This window comes from Eriocheir sinensis, chromosome 29 (assembly GCF_024679095.1).
Source record: "Eriocheir sinensis breed Jianghai 21 chromosome 29, ASM2467909v1, whole genome shotgun sequence".
Classification (NCBI taxonomy): domain Eukaryota; kingdom Metazoa; phylum Arthropoda; class Malacostraca; order Decapoda; family Varunidae; genus Eriocheir; species Eriocheir sinensis.
In genome coordinates this window covers 9826718-9842593 of record NC_066537.1, presented here as the reverse complement: position 1 = coordinate 9842593, position 15876 = coordinate 9826718, and the positions used below count along the sequence as shown (strand labels likewise).

The 15876-nt window shown below is 42.5% G+C and overlaps 1 protein-coding gene across 5 annotated transcripts; it reads left to right on the top strand.

Annotated features, from left to right (window-relative positions):
• The first annotated feature begins 1302 nt into the window (after positions 1-1302).
• Positions 1303-14109, top strand: LOC127005015 (F-box-like/WD repeat-containing protein TBL1XR1). Of its 5 annotated transcripts, none has more exons than XM_050873451.1 (11): positions 1303-1451; positions 2541-2605; positions 2829-2974; positions 3338-3476; positions 4014-4158; positions 4968-5106; positions 5624-5785; positions 6495-6752; positions 7114-7241; positions 7614-7779; positions 8646-14109. In XM_050873451.1, the coding sequence occupies exons 2-11, from the start codon at positions 2548-2550 to the stop codon at positions 8772-8774; spliced, it is 1470 nt and encodes a 489-aa protein (XP_050729408.1). In that variant the 5' UTR covers positions 1303-1451; positions 2541-2547; the 3' UTR covers positions 8775-14109. The 5 variants fall into 5 exon arrangements, with proteins under 5 accessions (XP_050729408.1, XP_050729407.1, XP_050729406.1 ...); XM_050873450.1 differs by having other exon boundaries at positions 1319-1421; XM_050873449.1 differs by lacking the exon at positions 1303-1451 and adding an exon at positions 1511-1676 and having other exon boundaries at positions 4026-4158.
• Positions 14110-15876: the final 1767 nt, after the last annotated feature.

The window sequence follows — 15876 nt, the reverse complement described above, 5'->3', positions numbered from 1 at the left end:
ATATAGTTTGAGGAGGATAAAAGGACCCAGTGGTGAATATTTGTCGGGTTATAAACTATCAATCATCATCAGGTTCGCGTCTGTGCGAGTGTCCGCCATGAAAGTAACTCGATACCAGACTTCTTATAGCTGAAAGTAATTATGTGAAGCTGTTATATATAGTTTGTGGAGGATAAAAGGCCCAATGGTCAATATCTTGGGTAGGCGGTGGCTGAGTGGTAGTGTGCTGGGACACACTCGCCGCGTGATGAACGACGCGAGTTCGAGTCCCCACGCTACCACCTCGGATTTTTCAGTCACCGCCGAGTGGCTTAAAACTACCCACATGCTGTCCTGAAGACCACTCATCAACCCGGACTCGATCTAGATGAAGCGGTCCAAGTGAATCAAGGAGTTCCGGGGGTTGTATGAGCCTAGAGAAGATGGCGCCACTATAAACACTTGCCTGCGCCAATACGGATTGGGGCCGACTACCATCCAGGCCCCCTCAAGAGAGCTTACCGGCTCTATAGGGGTACAAAAAAAAAAATAATAGGTTCGCGTCCATCAGTGAAACTCAATGCCAGACTTCTTTTCAGCTCTCTATACCAGACTTCTTATAGCTGAAAATCATTATGTGAGGCTGTTATATATGGTTTAATGAGGATAAAAGGGCCCAGTGGTGAATATTTAATAGGTTCGCGTCCATCAGCACTGTACGTATTTCAGCTCTGCAATACAAGACTTCTTATAGCTGAAAACAATTATGTGAGGCTGTTATATATATAGTTTAATGAGGATAAAAGGGCCCAGTGGTCAATATTTAATAGGTTTGCTCAATACCAGACTTCTTATAGCTGAAAATAATTATGTGAGGGTGTTATATATGGTTTGAGGAGGATATAAAAGGCCCAATTAATGGTCAATATTTAATAGGTTCGCGTCCATCCGTGTAACTCCATACCAGACTTCTTATAGCTGAAAATAATTATGTGAGGCTGTTATATATGGTTTAAGGAGGATAAATTATACCAGTGGGGAATATTTGTTAGGTTCGCGTCCAGTGTCGTGTGTTCGCTATGAAAGCAGTACCAGATTTCTTTTCAGCTCTCATTACCAGACTTCTCATAGCTGAAAATAATTATGTGAGGCTGTTATATATGGTTTAAGGAGGATAAAAGGCCCAATGGGGAATATTTGTTAGGTTCGCGTCCAGTGCCGTGTGTCCGCCATGAAAAAAAAATAAAGTAACTCAATGCCAGACTTCTTATAGCTGAAAATAATTATGTGAGGCTGTTATATATGGTTTAAGGAGGATAAAAGGGCCCAGTGGTGAATATTTGTTAGGTTCGCGTCCAGTGCCGTGTGTCCGCCATGACTGTTGTGGCCGCGGGGAGGAGGCGCCGCACCATGATCCTGGGCTGAGGCGTCCTTATGCTGCCGTGAGTCCCGCGCCGCCCTGGGGAGCCCCGGTGGGTGTGTGGCCTGTGGGGGAGCCGGGGTGGGGCGGGGCAGGGCGGGGCGAGGAGGGGCGCCGTGGTTGCCGGGGACGCCTCGCAGCAGTGCTTGGAGGGCCGCGCTGACTGCCGTGTGCTGAGCTCCTGTGCTGCTGCTGCTGCCCCTGGCCCCGCCGCCCCGTGCCCCGTGCCCTGCCCCATGCCCTGCCCCGCCGCGGACACTGATCGCTCGGGAGACACGTAACGTACCTGTGGGGGGCGGGAAGGGAGGGCAGCACACACACACACACACACACCATCAACAACAACATCAACAAGAGGCCATGAATACTCGTTTATGTAGACTAGTAGCTGCAGTAATGTTAAGACGTTTATTGTTCAATGGAGAGAAAGTAAGGAACATAGTATGTGGGGAGGGAGGGAGGGCAGCACACACACACCTGAGACAATGAATGGAAGAGCAAGAGGTTATGAATACAGCCCCAGCCTGCCCTCTGCCTTACAAGGGGTGTGGGTGGATGGGCTGGGTTGCTCACTAGATGGGTGTTTTACATATGAACAAACTGGGCTCTACAAATAGCCACAAGAAGCCAGGCCTAATGAATAGCCACTGGTTTCACTGTGGGACAAGCCAGGCTTGGTGAATAGCCTTGTTTTTACTGTCAGACAAGTCGTATTCAGTGGACAGCCACAGCGAGCGAAATCTCACATCTAGTAGCAGAGAGGAAGAAATAGAGGCCATTACATGAAATATTATCTTGGTAAAAGTAAAACTCCAGAAATACACCCAAGCCAAGATGGCTGACATGGCCCTTACTGAGCCCAAGCACTGCCACTCTGCATTTTTATCAAGCTAACAGAAATCCACCATAAGCTACCCTATAATAACCTATCACCTCTGAAATAGACACCTAATGCCGTATAATAGTAACATCACCGTTTAAATAAAGTTGTTCAAATTTGAAAAACGAGTAGTAATGTGCAGTGGCAGAGCAGTTTGGCAGTGTGTTATGTGCTCAAAATACTTCATGCAGCACAAGGGTGTCTAGTGTTCAATGAAGCAGACAAACTTTTGGAATGATATTTTTTTTTCTCCCCGCACAGATCCATCATGAGCATTACAAGTGATGAGGTGAACTTCCTGGTCTACAGGTACCTTCAGGAGTCAGGTGAGGCAGGCTGACCTACTACAATCATATATTAGCACTATTGTCTTCTCTTTCTAATTGATATTATACCCTTAGCTAACCCACTTAAAGAAAAACTCATAATTTATCCTTTGTTCTGACATACCGTACAAACCAAGTTGAACCATTTACAAAAACCTAACATCCCCATAGTGAGTGAACCCAGGAAAGCTCACACCTACATTCCCCCTTTCCTCTCCTGCAGGCTTTTATCATGCAGCCTACGTGTTTGGGATCGAGTCGCACATATCACAGTCTAACATTAATGGCGCGCTGGTGCCCCCCGCGGCGCTACTCAGCATCATACAGAAGGGCCTGCAGTATACTGAAGCAGAAATCAGCATTGGGGAGGTGTGTATTGTGTGTGTGTATTTGTCCCTGTCCGTCTGTGTGTGTCTGTCTGTCTATCTGTGTGTGTGCGTGTGTGTTTTACATATTCAAATTTTTACATAATTAAGTCCAGTTTTTATAGTTCTTTTTTTAATTTTTTGATCATATAGCTCCTTAAATAAATGGATATTTTTGACAATTTCATCCAATAACTCATTCGCTCTTTATTGTTTTATGATTTTATTTATCTACCGTATGTATTATTCATTTATTTATTTATTTATTTATTTATTATTATTTTTTTTTTTTTTTTTGTGTGTGTGTGTGTGTGTGTGTATGGGGTCATGGAGACATTAACATGGTGCGTGTGTTTGTTTGTTGCAGGATGGCACAGAGAGGCTCATCGACAGCCTCTCCCTGATCGACGCGGTGATGCCTGACGTGGTGGCCTCCAGGCAGCAGCAGAACCAGCAGCCCAAAGCCGTCGTCAAGACTGAGATTCCCAGCACCAATGGGGATGAGGGTGGGTGTCTCCTCCTGATGGTGCTGATGATAATTCTGCTCCCTATCCTCATCTTCTATCGCTTTCTCTATCTCTTGTCCTTTTATCTGCATGGTGTTTGTCTGTCTCCTTTACTTTGTTTCCTTTTCCTCCTTTTGCTGCTGCTCTTCGTCCTCCTTCTTCCCTTTCTCTTCTTTTTTTTGTTTGTCTGTCTTGTTTTTCTTCTTGTTTTCCTTGCCTTCCTGCTGCTGTGCTTTCTCCTCCTCTCCCTCCTCCTCCTCCTCCTCCTCCTTCTAAGTCGAGCCTCCTCCTTCATTTCCTCTCATTTCTTTGTTTGGTGTCAGTCTGCACTCTATTCCTTATTTTTCTTCCACAGCATTCTATCATTATTTTGCATTCTTACATTCCTCTTACTCTTTGCCTTTCTCACGGTTCTGGTTCTGTACATATATATTGTTTGCTCAAGATGAAGCAACAATCGTCGACATATTCTTAAGGTAGTATAAGGTAGATAGGCAAGACTCGTGAAAGTGTGGCTCAGTTAAGATGAGGCGACAGTTCCTCCCGCAGGCACGACGGGGGAGAACATGGAGGTGGACAACAGCGTGGAGATCCCCCTCAACAAAGCCACCATCCTGCGGGGCCACGAGAGCGAGGTCTTCATCTGCGCCTGGAACCCCACCACGGACCTTCTGGCTTCAGGGTGGGTGCAGCACACACACACACACACACACACACACACACACACACACACACACACACACACACACACACACACACACACACACACACACACACATGGAAGAGCACATGGACATATATACAGGCACACATATTTACAAGCAGACAGCCTTGCACACACCTACACACACACTCGCTTGCTTCCCATATATCACAACTTAAGGTAAATACGTACAAAGGAGTGCACAGATATACATACACACACACTCACAAATGTACACACAGACAATCTTGCACTTACACATTTACACACAAACACATCTATATACATACTCACTGCATTTCAATTCTCTTTCCTTCTCTGTCAATAAGAAAGGAAAACTAACACAAAACTAAACTTAACCCAGTAGCAGCAACAGGCCAGATTTGTGGCTTTACCGTGTAGCAGCGACAGGCCAAATTTGTGCCATGATTTAAACCCCCCAAAATGGATGATACATAAACTGATCACAAATGCTTTGATATATATTATGAAATGGTTTGTGTGAGTGATGATTTTTTTCTCATTTTTCTCGCTTAGAGGGACCATTAAGAAACATGATCCCCGCTGCTACCGGGTTAACTAAAAACAATAAACAAAACTATAAAATTAATAAACCAGGGTATAAAACAAACCTTTAAAAGAATTCCCACCATTATCGGTATAACAAATAACTGCAAATCCTCTTTAGTGATTAGAGAAGAGATAATAGAAATCATAAAAAGAATAGTTAATGTAAATGCCTGTATTTTCCTCGGTAACCATATGTTCTCTCTTCTTTGTCCCCACAGGTCAGGTGATAGCACGGCGCGTATATGGAACATGAATGACAGCACCACGTCCCCCAACCAGCTGGTCCTGCGGCACTGCATCCAGAAGGGCGGCACGGAGGTCCCCAGCAACAAGGACGTCACCTCGCTAGACTGGAACGTGAGTACCGGGCACAATACTTTTTTTCTCATCTTTATCCTTCTTTTTTTTGTGTGATAGATTTTTTTGCACTTTTATGATGTTATCTCACTAGACTGGAATGTGAGTGCTAGAAATGATACTTTTTATTTTATTTAATTTTCTTTTGCGATAGATTTATTGCAATTTTTTATGATAATTTTTTTCTTTGCGATTTTCTTTTTCAATTTTTACATATAGTATGCAGTAAAGGAGGCAGTTTAAGGGAAAAAAAAAGATAAAGATGAAGAACATTAGCCTGTTATTCTATTATTTTTTTACAATTGTATTATTCTTTGTGATTGTATTTTAACATTTTTTATATATAGTATGCAGTAAAGAAGTTAGCTGAAGGAACCCCCCAAAAAAAGATACAAAAAAAAAACATAAGCATTTTATCCCCCAACCTTCCTTCATTCCCTTCTGCTATAGTAACTCCATTTCTTCCCTATCTCCTCCCCTCATGTCCTTCCTTACTCCCATCTCCCTCGCCGGGCAGTGTGACGGCACCTTGCTGGCCACGGGTTCCTATGATGGCTACGCAAGGATCTGGATGACGGACGGGCGGTTAGCGTCCACGTTAGGCCAGCACAAGGGACCCATCTTTGCCCTCAAGTGGAACAAGAAAGGCAACTACATCCTCAGTGCTGGAGTGGACAAGGTGAGAAGAGTTTATTTATTTATTTTATTTTATTTTTTTATTTATTTATTTATTTATTTATTTATTTTTTTTTTTTTTTTTTTTGGTGTGTGTGTGTGTGGGGGGGGGCAATTGGCAGAAAAATGTTGATTTTTATGGTCAGAGAATTAATTAAGTTTGTCTAATCAGGAGTGGTGATGTGTGTAGTAGTCATTATTAGTTAACCTGGTAGCAGCGACGGGCCAGATTTGTGGCTTTACCGTGTAGCAGCGACGGGCCAAACTTGTGCCATGATATAAACCCCCAATAATAGATGATACATAATCTGATCATAAATGCTTTGATATATATTAAGAAATGGTTTGTGTGAGGGGTGATTTTTTCTCATTTTTCTTGCTTGGAGGGACCATTCAGAAACATGATCCCCGCTGCTACCTGGTTAAAAAATCAGTTTCGATATCTGACGCTACTTCCTGCCTGATTAGAAGTGATTTAAGATGTCACACTTTCATAAGCTCAAGAAAATGCAGACATTTTTGCTCTTATTGTTTCTTTTATTTATAAACTCAAAGTGGATAAAGTCTTGTTTTGCTTATGCTTATGTTTGTGTGCCTATGTATTTGTTGTTTATGCTGATATTTTTTTTTTTCAAACAATAGAAAATAAGATATAGTTTTGCATTCATTTTAGTATTCCACATTCGTCACATACATTTTTCTCTCTACTCCAGACCACCATCATCTGGGACGCATCCTCGGGCCACTGTACGCAGCAGTTTGCCTTCCACTCGGCCCCAGCCCTCGATGTGGACTGGCAGACCAACACCTCCTTCGCCTCCTGCTCCACGGACCAGTGCATCCATGTGTGTCAGCTGGGCCAGGACAAGCCCATCAAATCCTTCCAGGGACACACCAATGAGGTCAACGCCATCAAGTGGGACCCCCAAGGCAACCTGCTGGCGTCCTGCTCAGATGACATGACCCTCAAGGTGTGTAATAAAGGTCATGGTTTACCATTGAGAGATGAAAATTTAAGATACTGGTAAACTCTTGCATTAGGAAGTTGGACGTTGGTGATGGAGGATGGAAACAGTGAATATGGATGTACAGTGATGCTGTGAGATGAAAGAATTAAGATAAAGGTTAACTCTTGCATTAGGAAGTTGGTGATGGTAATGATGGAGACAGTGAATGGGAAAGAACAACAAACTCTACAATACTGTGAGAGAGATGAAAGAATTAAGATACTGGTTAACTCTTGCATTAGAAAGTTGGAAGTTGTTGATGAAGGAGGTAATGAATATGAGTGAAGCATAACTAACATTGCCTCCTCCTCTCTCTCCCTCCCAGATCTGGTCAATGCGACAGGACACATGCGTCCATGACCTCCAGGCACACAGCAAAGAGATCTACACTATCAAGTGGTCGCCGACAGGGCCCGGCACCAACAACCCTAACATGAACCTCATCTTGGCTAGGTGTGTAGGGGTAGGGGAGTGGGTGTAAGGGATGATGGGAGTGGGTATAAGTGGGTATGATCGTCTCTTTCATCTCACCACTTAAACCCCATGCATTCCCTTCCTCCACTGCTATTCCTCATACTTCCCTTTCTTTCACGTCCCCTTCTTTCCCCTTTCATCCTCATGCTTCCACTTCTCATCCTCACACTTCCTTTTCTTTCTCTACTTATCCTCATGCCTCCCCTTTTCATCCCTACTCCCCTTCATTGCTTCCCTTTCTTTCCCTTCTCATCCCCATGCCTCCCTTTCTCTACTCATTCCCCAATTTCCATAATTTTGTTTATGTGTTTTCCCATCCTCCTAAGTCACCTCTTCTTCCCTCCCTAACAGCGCCTCGTTTGACTCGACCGTGCGGCTGTGGGACGTGGACCGGGGTGCCTGCATACACACCCTCACCAAGCACTCGGAACCTGTCTACTCGGTGGCCTTCTCCCCCGACGGAAAGTTCCTCGCGTCGGGGAGCTTCGATAAGTGTGTCCATATATGGTCCACACAGGTAAGCATTAATTTCTTTCTCCTCCTCCTCCTCCTCCTTCTTCACCTTCACCTCTTCTTCTCTTGTCTTCATCCTCTTCCTCCCCCTCCTCTGCTTCCTCTTCCTTCTTCTCCTTCTTTATCAATGTACCATCTGCTGTCTGGTGCTAATATCTACAGAGGTAAGCACTACTTTCTCTCTCCTCATCCTTCTTGACCTCTTCCTTCCTCATCTTCATCCTCTTCTCTTTCCTCTCCTCTATCTTCTTTAGCATCATATCATCTGCTGTGTGATGCTAATGTGCTGTTGTTTCAGTTTTGTTTTCAGTCTTCCTCCATTTTATACTCCCTCTCTTGAAGGAATAATTAACAGTAAGTCTTCCTATTTTATTACATTTTGTACTCCCTTTCTTGAAGGTTCAACAGTAAGTCTTCTCATCTTTGTATATTCTTTAACACAAACAAAAGAGTAGCTTTGATGGGTTGATGCAAATTATGACTGTGGTGGAGATTGCCAGGACAGGAAGTCAGTTTGTCCATAGGTTTTCATGTGGATTATGTTTTGACCTGTTGAGATCTTCTGAAGGGCAAGAGGGAAGAAAGTCATTTGCCCCATCAGGTTAGCATTAAAGCAAGTCAGTGTGTCCTTAGGTGTGCATAAGGATATTGTTTTGAGGTCTCTCTGAAGGGCAAGAAGGAAGTTATTTGCCACTTCAGGTTATCATAAGAGGAAGTCACTGTGTCTATAGGTGTGCATGTGTCTTATGTTTCAACTTTCGAGATCTTTCTGAAGGGCAAGAAGTAAGTCATTTGCCCTGTCAGGTTAGCATAAGAGCAACTCCCAGTGGCTCAGCATTGCTCAGCCCTCCCCTCCCTTGCCTGTTTCAGTCCGGCCAGCTGGTGCACAGTTACAAAGGTACAGGTGGCATCTTTGAGGTCTGCTGGAACTCCCGAGGGGATAAGGTCGGTGCCTCGGCCTCCGACGGCAGTGTGTTCGTCCTCGACCTCCGCAAGTAGCTGAGTTGTCCTGCTGCCGCCGTCGTTCGTGTCGGCGTGTGTGTGTGTGTCTCGGACTTGTCAGAGACTCTACTACTACTGCTGCTACCACGTGTTTGCTCTTTATTCCCCTGTTCGGGACTTGGACGGAAGCCACGTACACTGAGTCTTTTTTAATAATTTTTTAAGTAAATCCGCACGCCGCAGCAAGGTGAAGAATATCCACGCTGAAGTAAACTTTCCAGAAACCTCCGCCACGTGCTCGGAAGAAACCTGACCAAGTGTGCGTTAACAGGCTGATGATTCGGTACTTTATACGACTACTGCTGCTACTACTACAGCTGCAACTACTAAAACAATTCATGTCAAAAGCAAGCAAGCAGTGATAAAGGTTCAGTGACTTAGAGTGAGAGAAAAAAATAGCTCTGAAAACAAGACTAACATTGTGATGATACCCCCCAATTTTTTTCTTTTATTGATCTGTAATTGTTTCCCTCTTCACCACATCAGTTTAGGTTGGTTTTGTCCCATGGTCTCCCTAATAGGCAAACATTCCTCTATTGGACTCTATTCGTATGAGTTTCATTTGAACAAACACTTACTACAATAAGGATTCTCAGTTTCATTTTATTTTTATCATTTTCATTTGCTCTCGCGGTGCAGTGGCTGTCTGTCTGTCTTCTGACGTGTGGTGGAGTGGTGGTGATGGAGCCAACGTACCTCTGGGTGGTGTAGATGTTGCTGTTGGCTGGAGGAGGAGGAGGAGGAGGAAAGCAGTGGAGGCCTGGAGGAGGCAGTGGTGGCCCAGGCTCCCCCTGGTGTGTGCCCAGTAACGGGGTGAAGGGCATTAGTTGTGGTCCTGTACAAGTTTTCTCAGAGTGTCGTCAGGTTGGTCTGCAGTGATGGTGTGTATGAATGTTTGTGTGTGTGTGTGTGTGTGTGTGTGTGTCCTGATGAGTGCCCAGAGCTGGGTGCCGAGAGACGAGGATTTTATGATATTCTTAATTAATATACATTTTTTTTCTTGTCCCCAGAATCAGTATACTATATCAAGATTTTTTTTTACATACGTATTTTTAAGTGTACGTTATCTTGTTTTTTATTCACTTAATGATGTCTAATTATTTATAATAAATGAATGATGTAAGTGTTGTGTAATATGTATGTTATTTTCTGTCAACTTTCCTTTTCATCTTCCGCACCCACAAACACTTTAATTGCTCCTCTCTCTACAATTATTATAATACTTATCCAGGTATAAGTACTTTGCTTCCATCGTCATCTTCAAATGGTTTTCTTCTACTTTCTTCTTCGTCATTTGGGGTTGGCAAGCCTGATGCTCTCTTGCTGACATCTTCCTGACACAGGCGACACAAAAGTCCCTCCACTGTCACTCCTTTCTAATGCACAGATGCATCATTTTTCTCTCCTTGCTTCTTTGCTCTCCTCACCTCCCATCTGTAAGGTTTGGTGGAAAGCTTGCCTCTCCAGTATTCATATCATCATCCATTCCATGAGTTCCTTCCCGCATGTCCCCAAGCTGTCCCTGCAAGGCTGTGGGTGTGTCGTACGTAGCTCCAGACTAACCCAAGTAACAGTTTGGTCCTCGTTGAGCCCAGTGAACAAAGAGGCTGGAGTTTGCACCATTTTTGTGCCATTCTGATTTTATTTTCCATTTTTTGTTCAATCAGGGATCTCTCCAGTGACTTCTTTGTGTTCTTTTCCTCTGTAAATGATTAATTGCATGTGTTCTCACTGCCTCAAGTGAAGTGCTTGTTGCTTGGTAAAATGATTGCATTGGTTCTTGTTTGTCCCAATGATGGTGATGATGTCTTCCCTCAGTGCTGACCTTGATTTTTCCGCTTCCCTTCACCTCGGCATGTGTCCAGCCACACTAACTAAACAGAAGTCCTTGGTTGACCCTTGAAGTGCCTGCTGACCAGTAAAAGTTAAGAGGAATCCTCACAATCATTGCTGCGCACGCTGATGTTTATGTATTTTCTATGAGACGGTAACCATTAATATTCCTAAGAGGTACTGTGTCAGACTTATCATTAGAGTATATTATGTGGTTAAGGTTGACGGGTATTTGCATAAACATGATAAATAAGACTGATTTTCTCCTGCAATGTTTCCATACAGGCCTTCCTTTCCTTTTTAATATTTCATGAATCATTTGAATTATGATTAATGAAGAGGCCTCTTCCTGTATTTGCTGGGATGACGAGCTGTGTTCTAATGTGAAGCTATTACATTAGCACAGCATAGTTTTCCTCTCCTCTCTGCCTAGTGTTCCTTGAGTGCTCTTGATTGATCTGTTGTGGTATTGCATTTTATATATTAGCTGTATCCTGTTGTGTCACGTTTTATGGTTTATTTAGGTCAAAGCTGCACTCCCTCTCCACCCTTTTATCTCCCCTCCACCCTCTCCTTCCCACCTTGCTCCCTGGCTGTTCGTCCCCTTGACACACCTGCCATCGCCTCACACACACCTCCCTGCACCTCTCTTTACATTCTTTCCAATAGTATTAATATTTTTTTAGGTTAATTTATGGAAAAGAATTTATATCTTTAAGTTGATGAAGGAGTATGTGCAAGCTGAAGACCTGCAATATTTATAACTTCAGAGTGCAAAATTACTTAGGACAGTGAAGGAGTTATACTACAGTACTATTTTATGCAATTATCACAGTATGTTGATTTCCTGTACAGAATGGTTTGGCAGGAAGTAAGTACTGGCATAAATATATATTAAAAATTTTAAAACCTGCAACAGAATATTGTCACAAATTTATATATCTTTTTTGAAGTTTCCTTCCTACTACAGAAAACTAACTTTGTACCTACCATAATTTTAGAATGAAGGAGGATAAGGCAAGACACTTTTCTTTGTAACCTTGATGTCCGGTACACTTCAGCTCCTCAGGTGGTGACAAAATAATTGATTCCTTTTATGATTCATGCTGTCTTGATATGTCACAGCATGTCAGCTTGTGTGTGTGTGTGTGTGTGTGTGTGGATGGATGGGTGGATGGCTGCATGTAAGGCCGTGTGCATGTGTCAGCATAAAGCATCTTTCTGCATTTGGCATTATTCTAACTAAGTATTATATTTTACCCTATGATTTTAAAGGCTCTGCAAGTAATCCACATGATGCCATTGTTCCCTGGAGGGACTTCCATTGAGGGGGAAAGTGGATATGGCAGCAGTGTCTTCAATTTTCCCTATTTATACACTTTTTACAACAATCACCCCCACCCCTCCCACATGTATTCTTTAATCATTTCCATCAACCTAAAGTGAAGGATACATGTTGTTTTGCAAAGGTTTCTCCGTAGGAATGACTTGCAGACATTTTCAGGGACAATGACAGTACAACTCAGAGTGACTTCCTTCTTTATTCATCCATTTATAAGCCACCAGCACAGACACTAGGAACTGTGGGGGTAATACTCATACAAATGTCTTTTTTGTGGAGCTCATTTCCATCCTTTGAGTCTGTAATGGGTTATGACCATGAGACTAGGCTGGAACAATGGATTATCATACAAAGATTTTCTTAAATATATATTTTTTCTAAGTGCTGGCCTACAGTGGCAGTGGGATGTCTTCTGAGTCTTGCAGTGTGGTGTGATCCAGTCAGATTTTCTGTGATCTTTTTGGAATATATATGCACAACAGAACAAAACACCTATGTGCAAGGAGTTCTGTGTTTCTAAATTGTTAGGGGCTTTGTGGTGCAGTGGTTAGCACACTCGGCTCACAACCAAGAGAACCCAGGTTCGATTCCCAGGCAGAGTGGAAAATTTTGGGCGGCTTTTCCAAGACCCTATGCCCCTGTCCACCCAGCAGTGAATGGGTACCAGGTATTAATCGGGGCTTGTATCCCGTCTCCTGGGATCTGTTCCCTTCTCCTATAATTCCTTCCCCTTCTGTCTCTCTCCGGCATATGACCACAGATGTTGTGCCGACTTAATGAAACTTTCCAAACTTTCCTTTCTAAATTGTTTTCCAGTCATGTATCTCCCTCCACATATAAACTACCTCAATTCTTTGGCTTTGCTGAAGAAAAAACTTATAAATGGATAAATGAATACTGACACACATTGCACACATGAGTGGTATGGTACAGCAAGGCCATCTGTCTTCTGAACACTTGGTGGAGCTTCATAGAAATACAAAACCCTGCTGAAAATATATCTACATAGTAGTGTATAAAACCCTCGCCTGTCACCCAGTACAAATACATTACTGAACACTATATATGGTTAGAAGACGCTGTGGTCAGACAAAGTGCTCGGTGCAGACCTTGAACATTAGAGCATCGTGGAGTGCTTTTTCGGGCTATACATTGTGGCAGCAGAGAACAGTGACTGCCTTGATCTAGGTACACCCAACACCCCACCAGTGCACAGGCTGTCTGCTCAGCATACACACCTCAAGAATTGCACATGCATCACACATACCATACGCATAAAAATGAAAGACATATTGACATCCATTACACTAGCAACAAAGTATAGGCCTAGTCAAAGATACAGGTGATCTAGCTCATACAAAATTGATAAAAAGAGATGTGACAAATATGAATGAACTACACAAGCGCCTAAAATCTGTGCAGGTCAAGTGGGTGAGCGGAACCCTGAGAGCTGCTTGACGCACACAAAGAATACTGGACACACGATGTTACACAATTTGTACGCACCATTTGAATTAGTTTTCGTATCTCGGGAAAACCAAAAAATACTGTAAAAATTCAGCTCTTCTTTCTCGTTTGTCCTTATTCTTCCCTTATTTAAAATTCAGTTGGGGGTGTGAAAATAAGCTACTGCTGTCAAATGTAGGAATATTTATCAATCTTTAGTTTGGGAATGTCATTTTCACACCTTGGTTTCCAGTTATTTTTTCCCCTATGATCACTAATTGGAAATGTGTACAAATGGTAAACATACCCTACTGTGATTCCTCAACCCTTTTCTCGCTTTTAAATGCTAATAACAGACATTCTTACACATACCTAAAAATATTAACATAATCTTCATTTCCAAATGATAATGAGGTTGCAATTGTACAAGAAGTTTACAGTGTTGCATAAATAAGTGCTGTGAGAGTCAAACCCATTTCTCAGTAACTGAAAGAAGCACAGGCCAAAAAAATGTACAAGCAATGTAGATTCATCTTCATAAATACTATAAGTTGCCAAAAATGAGAGGGAAAGTGGTGAATGCTGCTTCCATTACTGACAATAATCTCTGTAATGAAGCAAAGCCTTGGAGCAATTCTTTGTGATGACAAAATGAAGAAAAAATGTGAGATTAAAGCTGCAAATTGAGAAAAAAAGACAGAGAGAAAGAGAGAAATAAAAAGTAATGAATAATGTCAAATGGGATATGATGCGATGTGGGTGATCATTTTCATTACGTTGATCCAGATGTCCAGTGTTTCACATTCAGTTCACTTGCCACTGGTTGAAAAGATATGAAAAACAACATTAGTATCTGCAAGTTCACATCCTAGTTGGTATATCATGAAGCACTAAAAATATTTCCTTCCAGCACTATCTTATCTCAGATACTCTAATTTTAGGTGACTGGCAAAAATCAAATAGATGTTTATATTCCATACTGACTGATTCATCTAATGCTGCCTTACCCGTAACCCCCCTCCAGGCTGCCCTGCCTCTTCCTGGTGCTTGCGCTCCAGCTCTTCAATGCGTTTCTGCCGTAGCTTCAGTGCCTCAGGGTTCTTTAGTCCTCTGCCCTCATGAACCTTCATTCTCGACTCTGCTGCCTCAGCCAATTTTCTGCGCCGTGTCTCCTGTTCAGGATGGAATAAATTTTGAGTTGCTGTGGTCACAGTTGTAGATCTGCATGTCATAGTGCTATCTCATGGAAAGAGGAAGTATGGTTGATAAATTTAACAACAATAGCAAAATTTTAGGCTTTTAAAACATACTATATAATACAGTAGGTGTGTTATTTGAAGTAGAGGCTGATTTCTGACGTGTAGAACTAAAAATTTACTATGTTGCACTCTACAGCACATGGGCATTAGATATGTTCTCCAGTGACTAGTAATAGATGAATATGATGATTTAGCCCTAGGTCTGTTTTCTTAATCATGGGGGGAAAATATGACGGAAGCCTTTACTCACGGGGTCGTCTGCGCTGCCCATGTTGTCGTAGTCTGATGACGAGCCACCGCCACAGCAGGAAAGCAGTATACCCATCCTTGCCCTGCCCACGGAGAGACCATATGACTCATTACTTTATTGAAAGACACATGGGAGAGGCAGATAGTTGTGCAAGGTCTGGAGGCTGATAAGAACATGTTAAAACTATAAATGTTTCATTAATGGAAGTCAAAGCTATTATTTAACATTCCTCTCCATTACCCTCGTTGTGGTGTTTCTGTCTTTATGTCCAACAATCTCTACCTGTCCTCTGAGTGATTTAAATATTGACAAACATTTGCATCTTCTTCCTTAGTGTTTCCTCGCTTACCCTGTTTTCCTCCTCTAATTATTTTACTATTATTTTACATTTCCTTTCATTACTCTCGTTGTAGTGTTCCTGCCTTTATGTCTTAGCAAGCCTCACCAAACTTAAAAGCTCTCCAAGTAGTGACAAACATTTGCTTCTTCCTTAATGCATTGACACGTTTGCTTCTTTTCCCTTCTTCAGTGTTCCTTGCCTCGCCTTGTTTTCCTCCTTCAATTATTTTACCATTGTTTTACATTCCCTTCCATTATCCTCGTTTTGGTGTTCCTTTCTTTAAGTACAACGATTCTTACCTGTCTTCTAAGGGATTTGAACATTGCCAAACGTGTGCTCTCCCTTCCTCAGTGTTTCCTGCCTCGCCTTGTTTTCCTCCAATTATTTTACTCCTTTCCATTATCCTCGTTTTGGTGTTCCTTTCTTTATGTACAATGATTCTTACCCATCTTCTATGGGATTTCAATATTGACAAACGTGTGTTCTCCCTTCGTCAGTGTTTCCTCCCTCGCCCTGTTTTCCTCCTTCAATTATTTTACCATTATTTTACACTCCCTTCCATTACCCTCGTTTTGGTGTTCCTTTCCTTATGTACAACGATTCTTACCTGCCTTCTAAGGGATTTCAAT